Source organism: Kogia breviceps, chromosome 11, assembly GCF_026419965.1.
Source record: "Kogia breviceps isolate mKogBre1 chromosome 11, mKogBre1 haplotype 1, whole genome shotgun sequence".
NCBI lineage: Eukaryota > Metazoa > Chordata > Mammalia > Artiodactyla > Physeteridae > Kogia > Kogia breviceps.
Genome location: NC_081320.1, coordinates 85,512,278 through 85,527,924, shown reverse-complemented (window position 1 = coordinate 85,527,924; position 15,647 = coordinate 85,512,278). Strand labels below are relative to the sequence as shown.

The following is a 15,647-nucleotide window of genomic DNA, read 5'->3' as shown; positions in this document are numbered from 1 at the left end:
TTTCTATAACTTACCTCTTTTTATTCTTGCTTCCTTAATTTCTTCACAGAGTTTATTAAATTCTGGATCCAGTTCAGCTGCAATGATGGCATGTGCAGTGTCCTTCAGGGTACAAGCCCTGTGCCTAATTATTTTATCTGTTAAAAAGTTGGTATACTTTTATTATACATACAAGTGAAATAACATGAACAAAGGGCATCTTAAAAAGAAAAGGAACACAAACATTTAAATAAAACTGTGACTGCAATGAGAAGCCTGGGTACAAAGAGCAGCCCCCTGCTCGCCACAACTAGAAAAAGCCCGCACACAGCAACAGACTCAACGCAGCCAACAAAAAAAATTTTTTTTAAAGGCTTTATCAAAATAATTAATTAATTAATTCAAAAAACTGAAAAGCATTTCTAGCTAAGAAGCAAGCTCATTTAAATGATGAGCAAAAAATAAATATAATAAGCTACTCAATCAAGTTGACAATCCTCTGAGAACTAGACTTTTAGAACTTCAAAGTACTAAGCCTAGTTAACAAATCATTACCTCAAAGATATGGCCTTATTTTATATTTTTCAAAAATGTATGACATTCAATAAAAATTTTTAAAAGATTTACAGGATATTCACCGTATGTCCAGCACCAGAGCTACCATGGATAGATGCTGAGATTTCAGAAAACCTTACATAATTTTCTCCATGAGACAAAACTGGTCAAAACTATGCTAAAGTAAGGGTGACTGATTAAAAAATTGTGACAGAAACGGACAAATACAATAAGGCACTCTAAGATAAGAATGCAAGATGACATAAATTGCAGGTAGATCTAGAAGAGAGGTGCATACTCTGTTCTAGGTAAACTATACCTAAAATTGGTACTAAAAGAAGTCTCTGCTTTACACTAACAGAGAAGTCCTCATTAACTAATAATATGCATAAACAGTGCTCCCTAGAGCTGTGCAGCTTCAAGATATTAAAAGTCAAGTTAATATATCAAGGTCACTTAATTTGTAACAGAAATTAGCACTACATCTAAGTCACAAAATAACATCTGCTTTTTCATCTCTAGTAAAGACAAAAAGTATAAAGATGTATTTTATTTATAACTTTTCTTATTAGAAAGTCTAATAGTTCACTGTAGAAATCTTATACAAACATGCAGCACTCAAAAAGCAACCAACTGGTATATTTCCTTCCAATGTATTTTCTCTAAACTTTTGCTCAATAAATATTGTCAACTGTACCAGGAAGTAAGTCAGGTGATGGCTACACAGTAGTGAACAAAACAGACAAGTCTCCACTTTCAAGGAGCTTTTCAGAATAGTATAGGAAAGAGATATTTTACCAAATAATCTCACATACACATATAAACACCTCCTCCTACCCCTCCCTCACCCCCCAAAAAACCTGTAACAGCTATGATGAAAATCTACAGGATACTGGTGTGGATACCAATTTTGAATGGGCAAGTCAGGAAGCTGAGACTTAAATCATGCATTGGGGTAGCCACTGACAAAGGGAAAAACCAGTGCAGGTTCAGAAAATACCATGTGAGAAGTTCTGGAGTAAAAAGATCTTGGAGATTTTAAGAAACTGAAAGGTAGCCTATGTGATTAGAACACAATAAGCAAGAGGCAAACAGGAATCTGACCATATTGAAAGGATTTTAGATCTTATCCCAAGAGCAATGAAAAGTCATTGAAAAGATCCAAGCAGAGAAATTACATGATTTAAATGCTCATCTTTGAAAGATCTCTCTAGCTGTTCCCTAGAGACTGGACTGAGAGGGTCAGGCATAAAACCAGGGAGTATAATCGGAAGGCTCTTTTTAGTGAAAAGAGAAGAGAGAACTGAACCAGGTAATGTTAGTGGTAGTGAAGGAAAGGAAGACTACAGCTTTGAAATGTGTTCTCAATGACACAACTTGGTGGTAAAGCAGGGGATGAGATAAGCATCAAGGAAGATTCCCTAGCTTCCTGCATGGAAAATAGGAGGATGGAAATACTGCTTACAAAAATAAAAAGTAAAAAAAAAAGTTAAAAAAAATTCCTAGAGTATAAATAGAAAGGAAGTAGGAAAAGAAGTTAGAGATTTGTGCTAGTTTAAAGAGTTTAGTTTTGACATGACTAAAAAATATCCAAGAGAACCTGAGCCAAGATGGCAGAGTAGAAGGAAATGCTCTCACTCCCTCTTTTGAGAACACCAGAATCACAACTAGCTGCTGGACAATCATCGATAGGAAGACACTGGAACTCACCAAAAAAGATACCCCACATCCAAAGACAAGGGAGAAGCCACAATGAGACGGTAAGAGGGGTACAATCACAGTAAAATCAAATCCCATAACTGCTGGGTGGGTGACTCACAGACTGGAGAACACTTATACCACAGAAGTCCACCCACTGGAGTGAAGGTTCTGAGCCCCACATCAGGTTCCCAAAATGGGGGTCCGGCAACGGGAGTAGGAATTAATTCCTATAGAATCAGACTTTGAAGCCTAGTGGGATTTGATTGCACGACTTGACAGGACTGGGGGAAACAGAGACTCCACTCTTGGAGCACACACACAAAGTAGTGTGCACATCAGGACCCAGGGGAAGGAAGAGTGACCCCAGGGGAGACTGAACCACACCTAACTTCTAGTGTTGGAGGGTCTCCTGCAGAGGCGGGGGGTGGCTGTGCCTCACCGTGGGGACCGGGACACTGGCAGCAGAAGTTCTGGGAAGTACTCCTTGGCGTGAGCCCTCCCAGAGTCCACCATTAGCCCCACCAAAGAGCCCAGGTAGGCTCCAGTGTTGGGTCGCCTCAGGCCAAACAACCAACAGGGAGGGAACCCAGCCCCACCCATCAGCAGTCAAGTGGATTAAAGTTTTACCTAGCTCTGCCCACCAGAGCAACAGTCAGCTCTACCCACCACCAGTCCCTCACATCAGGAAACTTGCACAAGCCTCTTAGATAGCCTCATCCATAACCTTCCCTCTTATACTCCTCGTTTGCTTACACTTTGTACTCAGGAATACCTATTGGATTTGTCAAATGCTTTTGTGCACTGACTGAGATCATCATTTCTTAGTCTGTTAATACAGTGACTTACATCGATTGGTTTTCAAATTTTAAACCAATCTTGCATTCCCTGCATACTCAAGCAGGAATAAACTCTACTTAATCACAAGGGATTATCTTTTTAACATATTGGATATAACTTGCCAAAATTTTGTTTATGTTCATGAGGGAAACGGGTCTATATTTTATTTGGTCTTTTTTTTTCCCCCTTGTAATATCTTTTTCAGAGTAATGCTAACTTTATAGACTAGGTTGGAAAGAATTCTCTCCACTTCAATTTTCTGGAAAAGTTTGTGTAGAACTGGTATTATTTTCCCTAAATGTTCAGTAAAATTAAACAGTGAAGGCATCCAGGCCTGAATTTTTCTTAATGGGAATGTTTTTAACTGTTAGTTCAATTTCTTTAATAGAAAAAGAATTACCTGTTCACATTATACATTTCTTCTTTTTCTTCTTTCATGAGCTTTTTCTTTGTCTTTCAACAAATTTATCCAATTTACTGAAGTTGTCAAATGTATTGGCATAAAGCTGTTCATGTTCCCTTACTGTTCTCTTAATATCTGTAGAATATGTAGTAATGTTACCTCCTTCATTCTTGTTAATAGTAATTTGTGACTTCTGGTTATCCTGACCAGCTCCACTAGAGATTTATCAATTACCGATCTTCTAAAAGAACCAGCTTTGGGTTTCCTTGGTTTTCTCAATTTTTTTTCCTGTTTACTATTTTATTGATCTGCTCAGATCTTTATTATTTCCTTTCTTTTGCTTACTTTGGGTTTCTTTTGCTCTCTGTTTCCTAGTTTCTCAAGTTGGGAGCTCAGGTCAGTGATTTGAGACTTTTCTTCTTTTCTAATTTAAGTATTTAGTGCTATAAATTTCCACCTAAGTAATGCATTAGCTGCACCGCGTTTTTATATTTTTATTTTATCCACTTTAATAATTTTTAAACTTCTCTTTTGATTTCTTCCTTGATCCATGGAGTTATTTAGAAGCATGGTATTTAGTTTCCAAATATCTTTTCCAAATAACCTTTTGTTATTGATTTCTAATTTAATTCCATTGTGGTCAAAGAACATACTTTGTATGACTTGAATCCTTTTATATATTTTTTTAAATGGATTTTTATTGGAGTACAATTGCCTTACAAGCCTGTTTTTTTTTTTTTTTTTTTGCAGTATGCGGGTCTCTCACTGTTGTGGCCTCTCCCGTTGCGGAGCACAGGCTCAGCGGCCATGGCTCACGGGCCCACCCGCTCTGCGGCATGTGGGATCCTCCCGGACTGGGGCACGAACCCGTGTCCCCTGCATCGGCAGGCAGACTTTCAATCGCTGCGTCACCAGGGAAGCCCCCTTTTATATTTAATAAGACGCATTCTGTGGCCCAGAATATGTTCTATCTTGGTGAACATTCCAGTGCACTTGAAAATAATGTGTATATATGTTGCCACTGGGAAAAGTGTTCTATAAATATCACTTAGATAAAGTTGATGCATAGGGTTGTTCAAGTCTTCTATATCTTTACTGACTTTCTGTATACTAGCCTTATCTAGTTTTAAGAGAGGGACATTGAAGTCTCCAAGAAATTACAAATTTCTCTATTTTTCCTTGTAGTTCTATCAATTTTTGCTCCATGAATTTTAAAGCTCTGTTATCAGAAGCAATAAATATTTAGAATTATTATGTGTACTTGATAACTATGAAATAATCTTCTTTAACCCAGGTATCTTTGGCCTGAAATCAACTTTGATGTTTATATAATCACTCCAACTTGGTATGATTATGGTATTTCATGCTTTTAATCTATTTGTAGCTTTATATTTAAAGTGGGTTTCTTGCAAAAAAAAAAAAAACTACTAATTCAAAAAGATATATGCACCCCAATGTTAATAGCAGAATTATTTACAATAGCCAAGATACAGAAGCAACAGAAGTGTCCATCAACAGATGAATGGATAAGGAAGATGATATATATATACATACATATATATATATATATATATACACACACATATACACACACACGGAATATATATATATATATATATATGGACTACTCAGCCATTAAAAAAAAGAAATTTTGCAATTTATGACAATATGGATAGACCTGTAGGGTATTATGTTTAGTGAAATGAGTCAGAGAAAGACAAATACTGTATGTTATCAGTTATATGTTGAATCTAAAAAATAAAACGAATATAACAAACCAGAAACAGACTCACAGATATAGACAACTAATGGTTACCAGTGAAGAGAGGGAAGGGGGAGAGACAAGATATGGGTAGGGGATTAAGAGGTACAAACTACTATGTATAAAATAAGTATGCTACAGGATATAATGTACAGCAAAGGGAATATAGCCAATATTTTATATAACTTTAAATGGAGTATAATCTATAAGAATTTTGAATCAGTTGTATAACACTATAAATCAGCTATGCCTCAATTTTTTAAAAAAGTATATGGGAGGAAAATGAATGAACGAATAAGTTATTTTTTTTCATAATCTTAAATAAACAAACAAGAAAGTGGGTTTCTTGTAAAGGAACCTCATTAGTGCATTAGGTAGAGTGTCAGTCTCATCAAGTGGGTTTCTTGTAGGGAGCATATGGTTGGGTCTTGCTTTTTTATCCAAAAGACACTCTCTGCCTTTGTTTGTGATGTTCAAGCCAGGTATCAGCAAGTTTTCCTGTATAAGGCCAGAAAGTAAATATCTTAGGCCTCTCAAGCCATAAGGTCTCTGGCAAGTATTCAAAGCCGCCCCTGTAGCATAAAAGCAGCCCTAGACAACATGTAAACAAATGGGCATGCCTGTGTTCCAACTATAAAAACTTCATTTACAAAACCAGGCAGTCGGTTTGACTGTAGTTTGTTGATCCCTGGTTTAGGGGATCATTTGCTTTTAATATAATTTATGTGATTATTAATATGCTTGCTATTTACTCTCTACTTGTCCCACATGCTCTTTGTTCCCTTTTTCCTCTTTTTTCTCACTTCTTTTGGATTGTGTACATTTTTATGATTCAGTTTTTCTCCTTGTTGGTTTATCACCTCTACCTATTTGCTACACTACTGCTAGCCCTATATAAACATCAAGGAATATTCCCTCTCTTTCTCCGGCCTCAGGTAGTTTCGTCACACATATGTGCTGACCAGTATTCAGCTAAAGACTGGAGGAGGCTCTTCTGCAGATCTCCAGAGTGCTCTCTCTGTGCAGCCTTCTCCTTCCTGGTACTCTGCCCTGAGAACTTGATCCACTTTGGCCTCCTTACATTCCCAGCAATTCAGGGAGACTTCCAGGCTCTACCTGGCTTCTTCCTTCCCATACCACAGTCTGGAAGCTATCCAGGCAACTATAGTGCTCAACTTGTTAGTTTCCCATCCTTCACAGATCATTTCCATTGTTTCCTGATATCCAATGTCTTCAAAATTGTTTTTTCAAATGTTTTGTTGTTTTTTTTTCCATTGTTTCAGGCAGAAGGGGAAATTCAGTCCCTTTTACTCCATCTTGGCCAGAATCAGAAGTCTCCTGATATTTTAAAACATTCTTTGAAAACCAAATTTTAATGGTTATGTAACAATCCAAAGAAAGATGAACCTTAATTTTTCAAAATTATTGCTCTATTGTTGGTAGTTTAAAGTTCCTTCAAATTTTAACCACTACAAACAAAAAGCTACAACGAACATCCTTAGAAGGAGCTATGCTTTCAAGCTGATATTTGTAGCCCAAGAAACTTTCTGCCACTGGCTTTCCATCTCAGCTTGAAAAAAGCTAAAAAAGAAGTAAAATAATATAGGTAAAATATAAAGGTCATGTATCTAGCACATTATACTCTAAAATAACTCAGTGATCTTTCTGGTTTTTTTTTAAACACATGCATCCCACCCACATTCCATCCCCAATTAAAGGGGAGAGAAGAATGAATGAATGAATTAATTAATTAAGAAAAGAATTCTATAAAAATTTCCCACTGGTCTGAAGGACAAGGAATTTATTCTGAAGAGCATCTGCGGGGACTTCCCTGGTGGCAAAGTGGTTAAGAATCCACCTGACAATGCAGGGGACACAGGGTCGGATCCTGGTCTGGGAAGATCCCACATGCCACAGAGCAACTAAGCCCACGTGCCACAACTACTGAAGCCCACGCACCCTAGAGCCCATGCTCAACAACAAGAGAGAAGCCACAACAATGAGAAGCCTGCGCACCGCAATGAAGAGTAGCCCCCACTTGCCGCAACTAGAGAAAGCCCGTGCTCAGCAACAAACACCCGACACAGAAAAAAAAAAAAAATTAATAACAATAAGGTTTTTTAAAAATAAATAAATAAATAATAAAGAGCATCTGTGGGAATTCCCTAGCAGTCCAGTGGTTAGGACTCCATGCTTTCACTGCTTAGGGCCCAGGTTCAACCCTTGGTCAGGGAAGTGAGGTCCCACAAGCCACACAGAGCAGCCCAAATAAATAAATAAATAATAAATAAATAGCATCTGACAAGGTAATGCTTTTTACATATGCCTATCATTATAATTCTTTTTAATCATTCTTAGCTTAGAACAGTGCCTAAGTTTATACATAGCATAAAACTGTACGCTCACAGATTAAAATTAAAAGACATGTCCATATCTTGGATCTTCATCTTTTTTGAGGGGTAGGGGAGTCATCCTGGATCTTACAAGCTTGTGATAATAAAGGTGGAGAAGTATACATGTACACAATTTTGTATGTAGTTGTTCAGAGATCCTCTCATGGCCACCAGACTTAAATTCCTTGCTTTAAAATTATACATGAATAATAGCTACATATTTACCACCAGTTCATTTTGTCTCATATGTTAAAATCTTAAGATTCTCCAAATCCATGAAATTTAAAAGTAACATAAGCATAGCAGAAAAACCCCAAACATACTCACTTTGATGTTAAGACAGATCACAATCCATTCAGTTATGCCATATAGTATTTGTGGGTTTGTACACAAATTACATAACCTCCCTGAGACCTAATCTCCTTATATCTATAAAATAAAGATATTACCACCTAGTTTTGCCTTCAATAAAAATGGCTATTGAATAAACTGATAAGTATTAATAAAATTAATACAATCACTACTTTTATGAAGGTAACAATTATTTCAATGTGTCTATGTTTCTTTTGTATTTTGGTGAACAGAAGTATATTAGTTGGGTTTTCTTCAACAAAATTATTAAGAAAGATTAATAATATTTTTTAAAACTGATTTTTATGGGATGATTTTTCATCCTAAATCATTTTATAAATAAGAAATTTTACTGTATTTACTGGTTCATATCTGCATTATGTTATTATGTCTCCATTTTATAATTTCTATGTACTCTGAGATTCCTTCAGTTAGTATCTAAGAAGAGGACAATTCATAAAATTTACTCACTGGTCACATTTATTAAGAATATGCTCCATACAAGATGTCTATACAGATCCTGTTCTCAATCAGCTTAGAGTCTAAAATACAGGATAAGGATATGTAAATAAGTAATCACTCCAGGAAAAAAAAGAAAGGAATAAGTGTCTCAGAAAAGATACATAGTGTTATGATTCCAAGACAAAGGGATTACTTGTAACTGGAAGGAAATCGGAAAAAACTTTCATGAGCATAGCATTTAATATTCCTTGAAGGATAAGTGGGATTTTAAAAGATAAGCATGGTTTTAAAAATGATGCACTAGGTTTTCTTGTATATAACTTACATCTCAACAAAATTGACTTAAAAAGAAAGAATGAAAAAAAAAAAGAACGAATGTACACACTCTCAGCAGAGGCAACACATTTAACAAAGATACTTACTGGAAGTACCAACAGTAAGACTGAGACTTAAATTGAGAATTGGGACCCATATTCTCTTGAGGAGGGTTCCTTCTAGGCTCCCCTCTCTTTTCATTCTGTATACTGCCTATGTGATCTCATTCACCCCTATACACTTATGACTCCAACCAGGTCTCTTACTCAAACTTCTATCTCTGAACCCCCATATACAACTAGTATGTATACAGTGTTTGCATTGTATCTGGGTGTACCAGAGGTAACATACATTAACACATCCAAAATTAAACTTAGCATACTGCCCATAAACCTGTTCCTCGACTGGTTTACTTGTCAGATTCCTAACACCCAGACCACAAAAACTCAGATGTCATTCTAGATTTGTCGGTCATACATAATTGGTTGGTCACTAAGCCCCCTATGTTCAATCTGTGCTGCCATAGCAAGTGAATGTTTTTTTTTTTTTGGCCACACCACACAGCTGGTGGGATCTTAGTTCCCTGACCAGGGATTGAAGCTGGGCCCCAGCAGTGAACACGCTGAGTCCTAACCACTGGACTGCCAGGGAATTCCCTGCAAGTGAATCTTAATTGGTCTTCCAACCTCCATCTCATCATTCCCTTGACCTTTGACACTGCCTATAATACTATACTCTTAAATGCAAATCAAATCAAATCACTTTCTGTCTCAAAACCACCCAGTGGCCCCTTATCATCTAGAGAATTAACTCTGAAATCCTTACACAGGATCAAATGAAGATAGGGAACTTACTATGACATTTATTTATCTGCAGGACTCCCCGCTAAGAAGCCTTTAGGCATCTCTCAGGCCAGAGCTACATGTCTCCAGCACTGAACACAATTTACACACAGAAAATATTTCATAAATGGATGCTCAGTAAATGGAGATTCAGTGAGTAGAGAAGCGAATGAATTTCTCACTACTCCTCCACAGACACTCTACATTCCAGCAATATTCTCTTTTTTTAATACCTTTGTACACTACTTTTCTCAGCCTAAAATGAATGCCCTTTTTAATCTTGTTCATCTCCAGTGTCTGCTCCTCTGTACTCTACTCACACTGTACATATATCTAATGCACACCTTATGAAACTGCATTACAATCATCTGCTGCTGCCTCAAGACAAAATTCAAAATCGCCACCTCTATGCTACCTCTACACCTTAATAATCTACTACAATTACCAATAGTTAGATATTTGTCATTCCTATAAAACAGCGAGTTTCTAGATAGGAGGGACTGTGGCTTATTTATTAACTGTTATGGGCTGAACTGTGTTCTTCCCCAAAATTCATATGTTGAGACTATAACCCCCAATATCTCAGAATGTGACTGTATTTGGAGTAGAGACTTTAAAGAAGTAATCAAGGTAAAAGAAGGTCATAAGAGTAGGCCCTAATCTAATCTGACTTGTGTACTTATAAGGAGAGGAAATTTGGACACACACAAGAGACACCAGGGGTGCATGGACACAAAGAAAAGACCATGTGAGGACACGGCAAGAAGGCAGCCTCCGAATACAAAGGAAAGAGGCTTCAGAACAAACCAAATCTGCCGACACCTTGATGTTGGACTTTCAGCCTCCAGAACTATGGGTAAATCAATTTCTGTTGTTTAAGCCACGCAGTCTGTGGTATTTTGTTAAGGAAGTCCTAGCAAGTTAATACTGTAACATATAGCATAATGTCTGTCACATAGTAATCATTCAATATGTATTACTGATCTGAATATCTCCATCTCAAGAGGCAAGGATAAGAACTCAGCTCAGTCACAGCACATGATACTTACAAATACTAATAGAAAATATGAATGAGTTTGACTGAAGCATAGCCCATAGAGGGCTCCAAAAGCTGGGGTGAATCTGTGAGCTTTACTCCTAAACTGGTACAAAACAAAAGATTTTGAGAATACTACAAGAGTAGGGGTGAAATTTCATCAAAATTAGCTAAATGAGGGTATGTATGTGAATGCACTTGAGGGCTAGAGGGGGCATGTGGTACAAGACAAAGAATGGGGAACAGTTAAACATAAAATATATCACATATTTATAAGATAATAATTAGGATCAAATATCTGATACTAGTCACATTTAGAACCTACAAACTAAAATTCTTCTGGCTAACATATTTAATTTTTGTCCACTTTATCCTGAAGGGAGAATCTGGGTAAACACTTAGGCAACATGTACAGCTTCCAGAATGTTGGCTTTTGTCTTCTATGTACATGCTAGTTTATTTCCCCAAATGGCCAAGTGTTCTGCAAAACAGAACACTGTAAGCTTTCAAATACTCATGGGAGCTTGTAAAAGTAATACAACATTCATGTAATTTCCACTTGCTACACAACAGACCCTGAGGTTATTTTCCTAATACATAACAAGTTGTTCTGTTGCTAAGAAGAAAAAAAGGGCTCTTGACTGAAGATATGAAAAAATCTGAACAGAGCCGAAATCATGCTTTTGAATTATATGACAATTTTTGCATCTAAAACAGTGAAGAAATAAAGTTACAAGTGTATCATGTCAATTCTAACTGTGAGATAGAGCCATATTCTTTGATTATACAACTGCATTCTGTAGTAAAAGGTTATTATGCACCAGAAATCATTGCTTCTTTCATAAAAGCAATATTATTTCAATGTGGTTATAATTAAGTTACATGGTGCAGGGTGGGGGGAGAATCTGGATTGATCCTTTCTACTGGCTTTTTCTAACGGCTCAAATTCATTTTTCACTATCAGTCCCTAGATTTGTTCCAAAATAGGATTAAATTTTAAATGTGGTCCAGGGAATATACTAGTAAGCACAAAGTACAAAGGGTCATTCTAAAGCAAATATGTAGGTACCCACTAAGAGAACAATTTATAACAAATTAAAGCATAATTTAAACAATAATGATAACAAGAATAAATATATGAATGACTAATCCTTATGGGCTACTTCTCACATCTCAGGCACTATGCTAAGGGCCTAACATATTCAAGTTGAACCACATGAAAATGGCAATTTCATAAGGTTTAATCTAATACATTTTCTCATCTAATCCTTACAGCTACCCAGTGACAAGAGTACTATAATTATCCCTATTTGCAGATAAGGGACCTAAAATTTAGAGGACTTAACTTGATCAAGTTAAAGAACTAGGAAATAAAACTGGGACTGAAGCCTAGGTGTACATCCAAAGCCCAGGCTCTCCTTACCTACTGCACAGTTTCAGTAACGTCTATGTCTTGAAAAACTAACAGGATGAGAGTGTAGGCACTCAAGTACTCTCACACACCGCTCAAGGCCACTATATAGACACTTGTGCAACTGTACCTTCACCAAGAACGCAGCAAGGGAATCAAAGGAGATGGACATCCAGCCCATTCTTTACTAGCCAAACTGTGGCCCTGTTGCAGATGCCATCTACACTGAAAAGGAGATTCTCTCAGTCACACAAAACTGCTGTATTGGTTAACAAGTGACCCTGATGCTGCTAGAAGAAGATTTTTTTTAATTGTGAGAAAATTTTAACAACACAGTTTAAAAGCCTTAAAAGAGATTATTATACAATCTTTAATCCAGAAATTTCACTTTAAGGAATTTATCTTCAGGAAATAATTAAGGATATACATAAAATTTATGCCATATTCATCAGTGTTATAATAGAGAAAAAAGCTAAAAAATCTAATATGTCCAATAGGGTAGTAGCTACTATAATACATCCATGTGATAAAAATTATGTGGTAAAAATACATTAACTCATAACCTTTTCACAAAATATTACATGAATGAAAATGTTTACAAAAGTTACATTTTCATTTTAGTAAAAATATTATTCATACAGGTATTTCATATATAATATCTGTGCATGTGTGTGTGTGACAGAGAGAGAGAGAGAGAGAGAGAGAGAGAGAGAGGGAGGGAGGAAGAGAGGGAAAGAGAAAGAGAGAAAACACTAGGTAACAGGATTATAGGTTGCTTTAATTTTCTTTGTTTTTATCCTCATAGATTTTTCTATATGATATACAGTGAAAAGTAAAAAAAAAACAAAAAACAAAAAAACTAAACAACAAGAAGATATAAATGTCCTGATACAAAGCTTAAAAACTGTTAGATACCAAGAGTAGCTATATAAAAGTTTATTCTGCCTCTTAACTTGGAATTAAAGTATGTAATTTACTGTGGTCTAAACTGAGACAAGGAATACTTAACTTCATGTAGAAATGAGAAATCCAGGTCATTCTAACAGGTGGCCTGAGTTAAGAACCACTGCCCATAAATACAGACATAAAGCAGAAACTATATTCTGAATATCTTTAAATAACTGAAAGTTTGCATTAATTTTTTTAAAATAAAAAGCATCTTACTTGTATATCATCCGTTGAAGAAACAGAATTCTCAACAGAGTGAGAAAAAGAGTAATGACCCCTGCCAGCTGGGAAAGGCCAGGCCTTGGTGTATTCATATGAAACATAAAAACAATTTTAGGGACTTCCCTGGTGGTCCAGGGATTAAGAATCTGCCTTCCAATTCAGGGGACGCAGATTCCATCCCTGGTCGGGGTACTAAGATCCCACATGTCTTAGGACAACTAATCCCACGTGCCGCAACTACTGAGCCCTTATGCTCTGGAGCCCACGTGCCACAACTAGAGAGAAGCCTGCACAACGCAACGAAGATCCTGTGTGCTGCAATTAAGATGCGAAACAGCAAAATAAACAAAATAAAATATTTAAAAATGAAAAAAAAAACATAAACAATTTTACAGAACACCACTCTGTGACCATGGTGGATCAAGATAAAAACAAGACCACTCCATAATCATGTCTGAACACAGACAAAAGTATGAACACTGTCCTAACCACAAAAATAACCAAATATAATCCTAGCCTGGGTAAGATGAATGATTGCCGTTTCTTTACCAATCACAACTTTAGCCTTGCTCCATTCTTGCCTTCCAGGTTCTTAAAATACCTAGTCCCCAAATTATTCCCACTTCCTAAGAGCATCTAATCCACTGCAAAGCCCTACTTCCTTAAACCCTCCCCCAAATCACTTAATGCTAGCTCAAATCCTACATGGCTCCCCATGATATACATTCTCCTTTATTACAATGTATCAATAAATTCATCTCCTTTAACTACAGATTATTCCTGGAGGTGTCCCATGGAGGGCATTAACAGAGTTGGGACTACAGATTTGAGTACTGGGTGGGATTAAGAGTAAAATAATAAAATTATATAAAAATACATGCAGTCTGTAGAACAGATAACGTCTATCTACCTAAAGGAGGTCTTCTGATAAGTAAACTTATCCACAATAAGTTTCCACAAATTCGAAATTACCAGTGTTTATCAGCATTGGTGATGTTCACTAAATAAATAAATCTTAAATTCTCAACTATTCAGTTTTCCATCTTACCTGAAAAAAATAAGAATCTAAGTATAAAAAGTGAAAGGTAAATCAAGAAACTAAACCCTGAACATAATACTTAGAATAATAAAATCCTCTAATCTAAATGTATTATCTAATAATTTAATAAATGAATTAGCAAATATTATATATAGGATGGATAAACAAGGTCCTGCTGTATAGAACAGGGAACTACCCTCAGCATCTTATGATAAACCATAATGGAAAAGAATATGAAAAAGAATATATATATATGTATAACTGAGTCATTTTGCTGTACAGCAGAAATTAAACACAACATTGTAAATCAACTATACATCAATAAATTTTTTTAAAAGAATAAAATCCTCTAATTTAAATATATTATTTAGTAATTTAACAAATGAATTTAATAATTAAATATTTAAGTATATTATTAGTTCATCATCAAGAAGTTTCTAAATACAGTAACATGTCATTAAAATTAATTTATCTATCTGAAATATAGGCAAGCTTTATTTAAATTTTAAACTATCTTCTCATTGATCACCAAAGTCAGCCTTGCCCAGTGCATTCTTACCTCCTGGGTCCTTATCTGGATTGTACTCTAAAGCATTGCTACAGATGAGGTCAATATCTTTCAGGAAATCCTTAGCAGTCAGGTAATTATGCTTATCAATTTTAGTGATTACTGTTGATAAATCCATTGGTTCCTTGATTACTTCAAGATAATCTGAAACCTAAAACAGGATATTTTAATGAAAATTACTTCTGATATTTCATAAAATCTACTCATAAAAACACAAAACCATATAAAGTTATTTTAAAATTAAATCTAGATATCTAGGAAATACAGATCAGGATAAAATTATAGAGCAATTTATGCCACTAAAGATACTATGTTATACTTTCCATGAAAAGCTTCAGTTTCAAGTCACATCTAAATCAACTCTGAAAAATTTTTCATCTTGAAATATGAAACAAACTGTGTCATTTTTTTTTTTTAAATCCTTTGGATACACCTGAGAAGAAAATGTATCAGTAAAAATACCCAATAAGCATCAATAAATGTTACCTCAAGAAAAATAATTTTTAAGGAAAATAAAAGAAATACAAATTTTTTTTCTTATTATTAGAGATGTTCTCGGGTAAATCTCTTTAAAATCTCTAAACAAAAAAATTATCTTTTTCAGTTTTCCAGGATGAATCATTTCATGGAAAGAGTTTTCTGCTCCTTTGGATTCATTACAAACATTTTGAGTCAACTATGTAACAAAAGTAAGTATTGCTTTCATGACTAGAAAAAATTTACTGGCCTTGTCCCTAAATATAAACAGATCTACAAGCAAAAAATACATTTTGCTCAGTGTGATTTTCTGGGAGATAACCCCAAATAGAGATATTGGTCATGA

The 15,647-nt window shown here is 35.6% G+C and overlaps 1 protein-coding gene across 2 annotated transcripts in view; it reads right to left on the bottom strand.

The window, feature by feature from the left end:
• The window catches only part of ATAD2B (ATPase family AAA domain containing 2B), a 152,359-nt gene that overhangs the window by 17,158 nt on the left and 119,554 nt on the right, over nucleotides 1-15,647 (bottom strand). For both annotated transcript variants that reach the window (XM_059079156.2, XM_059079157.2), the window contains exons 22-23: nucleotides 14,816-14,975; nucleotides 15-137 (exon numbers count right to left, since the gene is read on the bottom strand). In XM_059079156.2, the coding sequence (XP_058935139.1) occupies nucleotides 15-137; nucleotides 14,816-14,975 (283 nt within the window). The remainder of the gene's footprint in view (nucleotides 1-14; nucleotides 138-14,815; nucleotides 14,976-15,647) is intronic.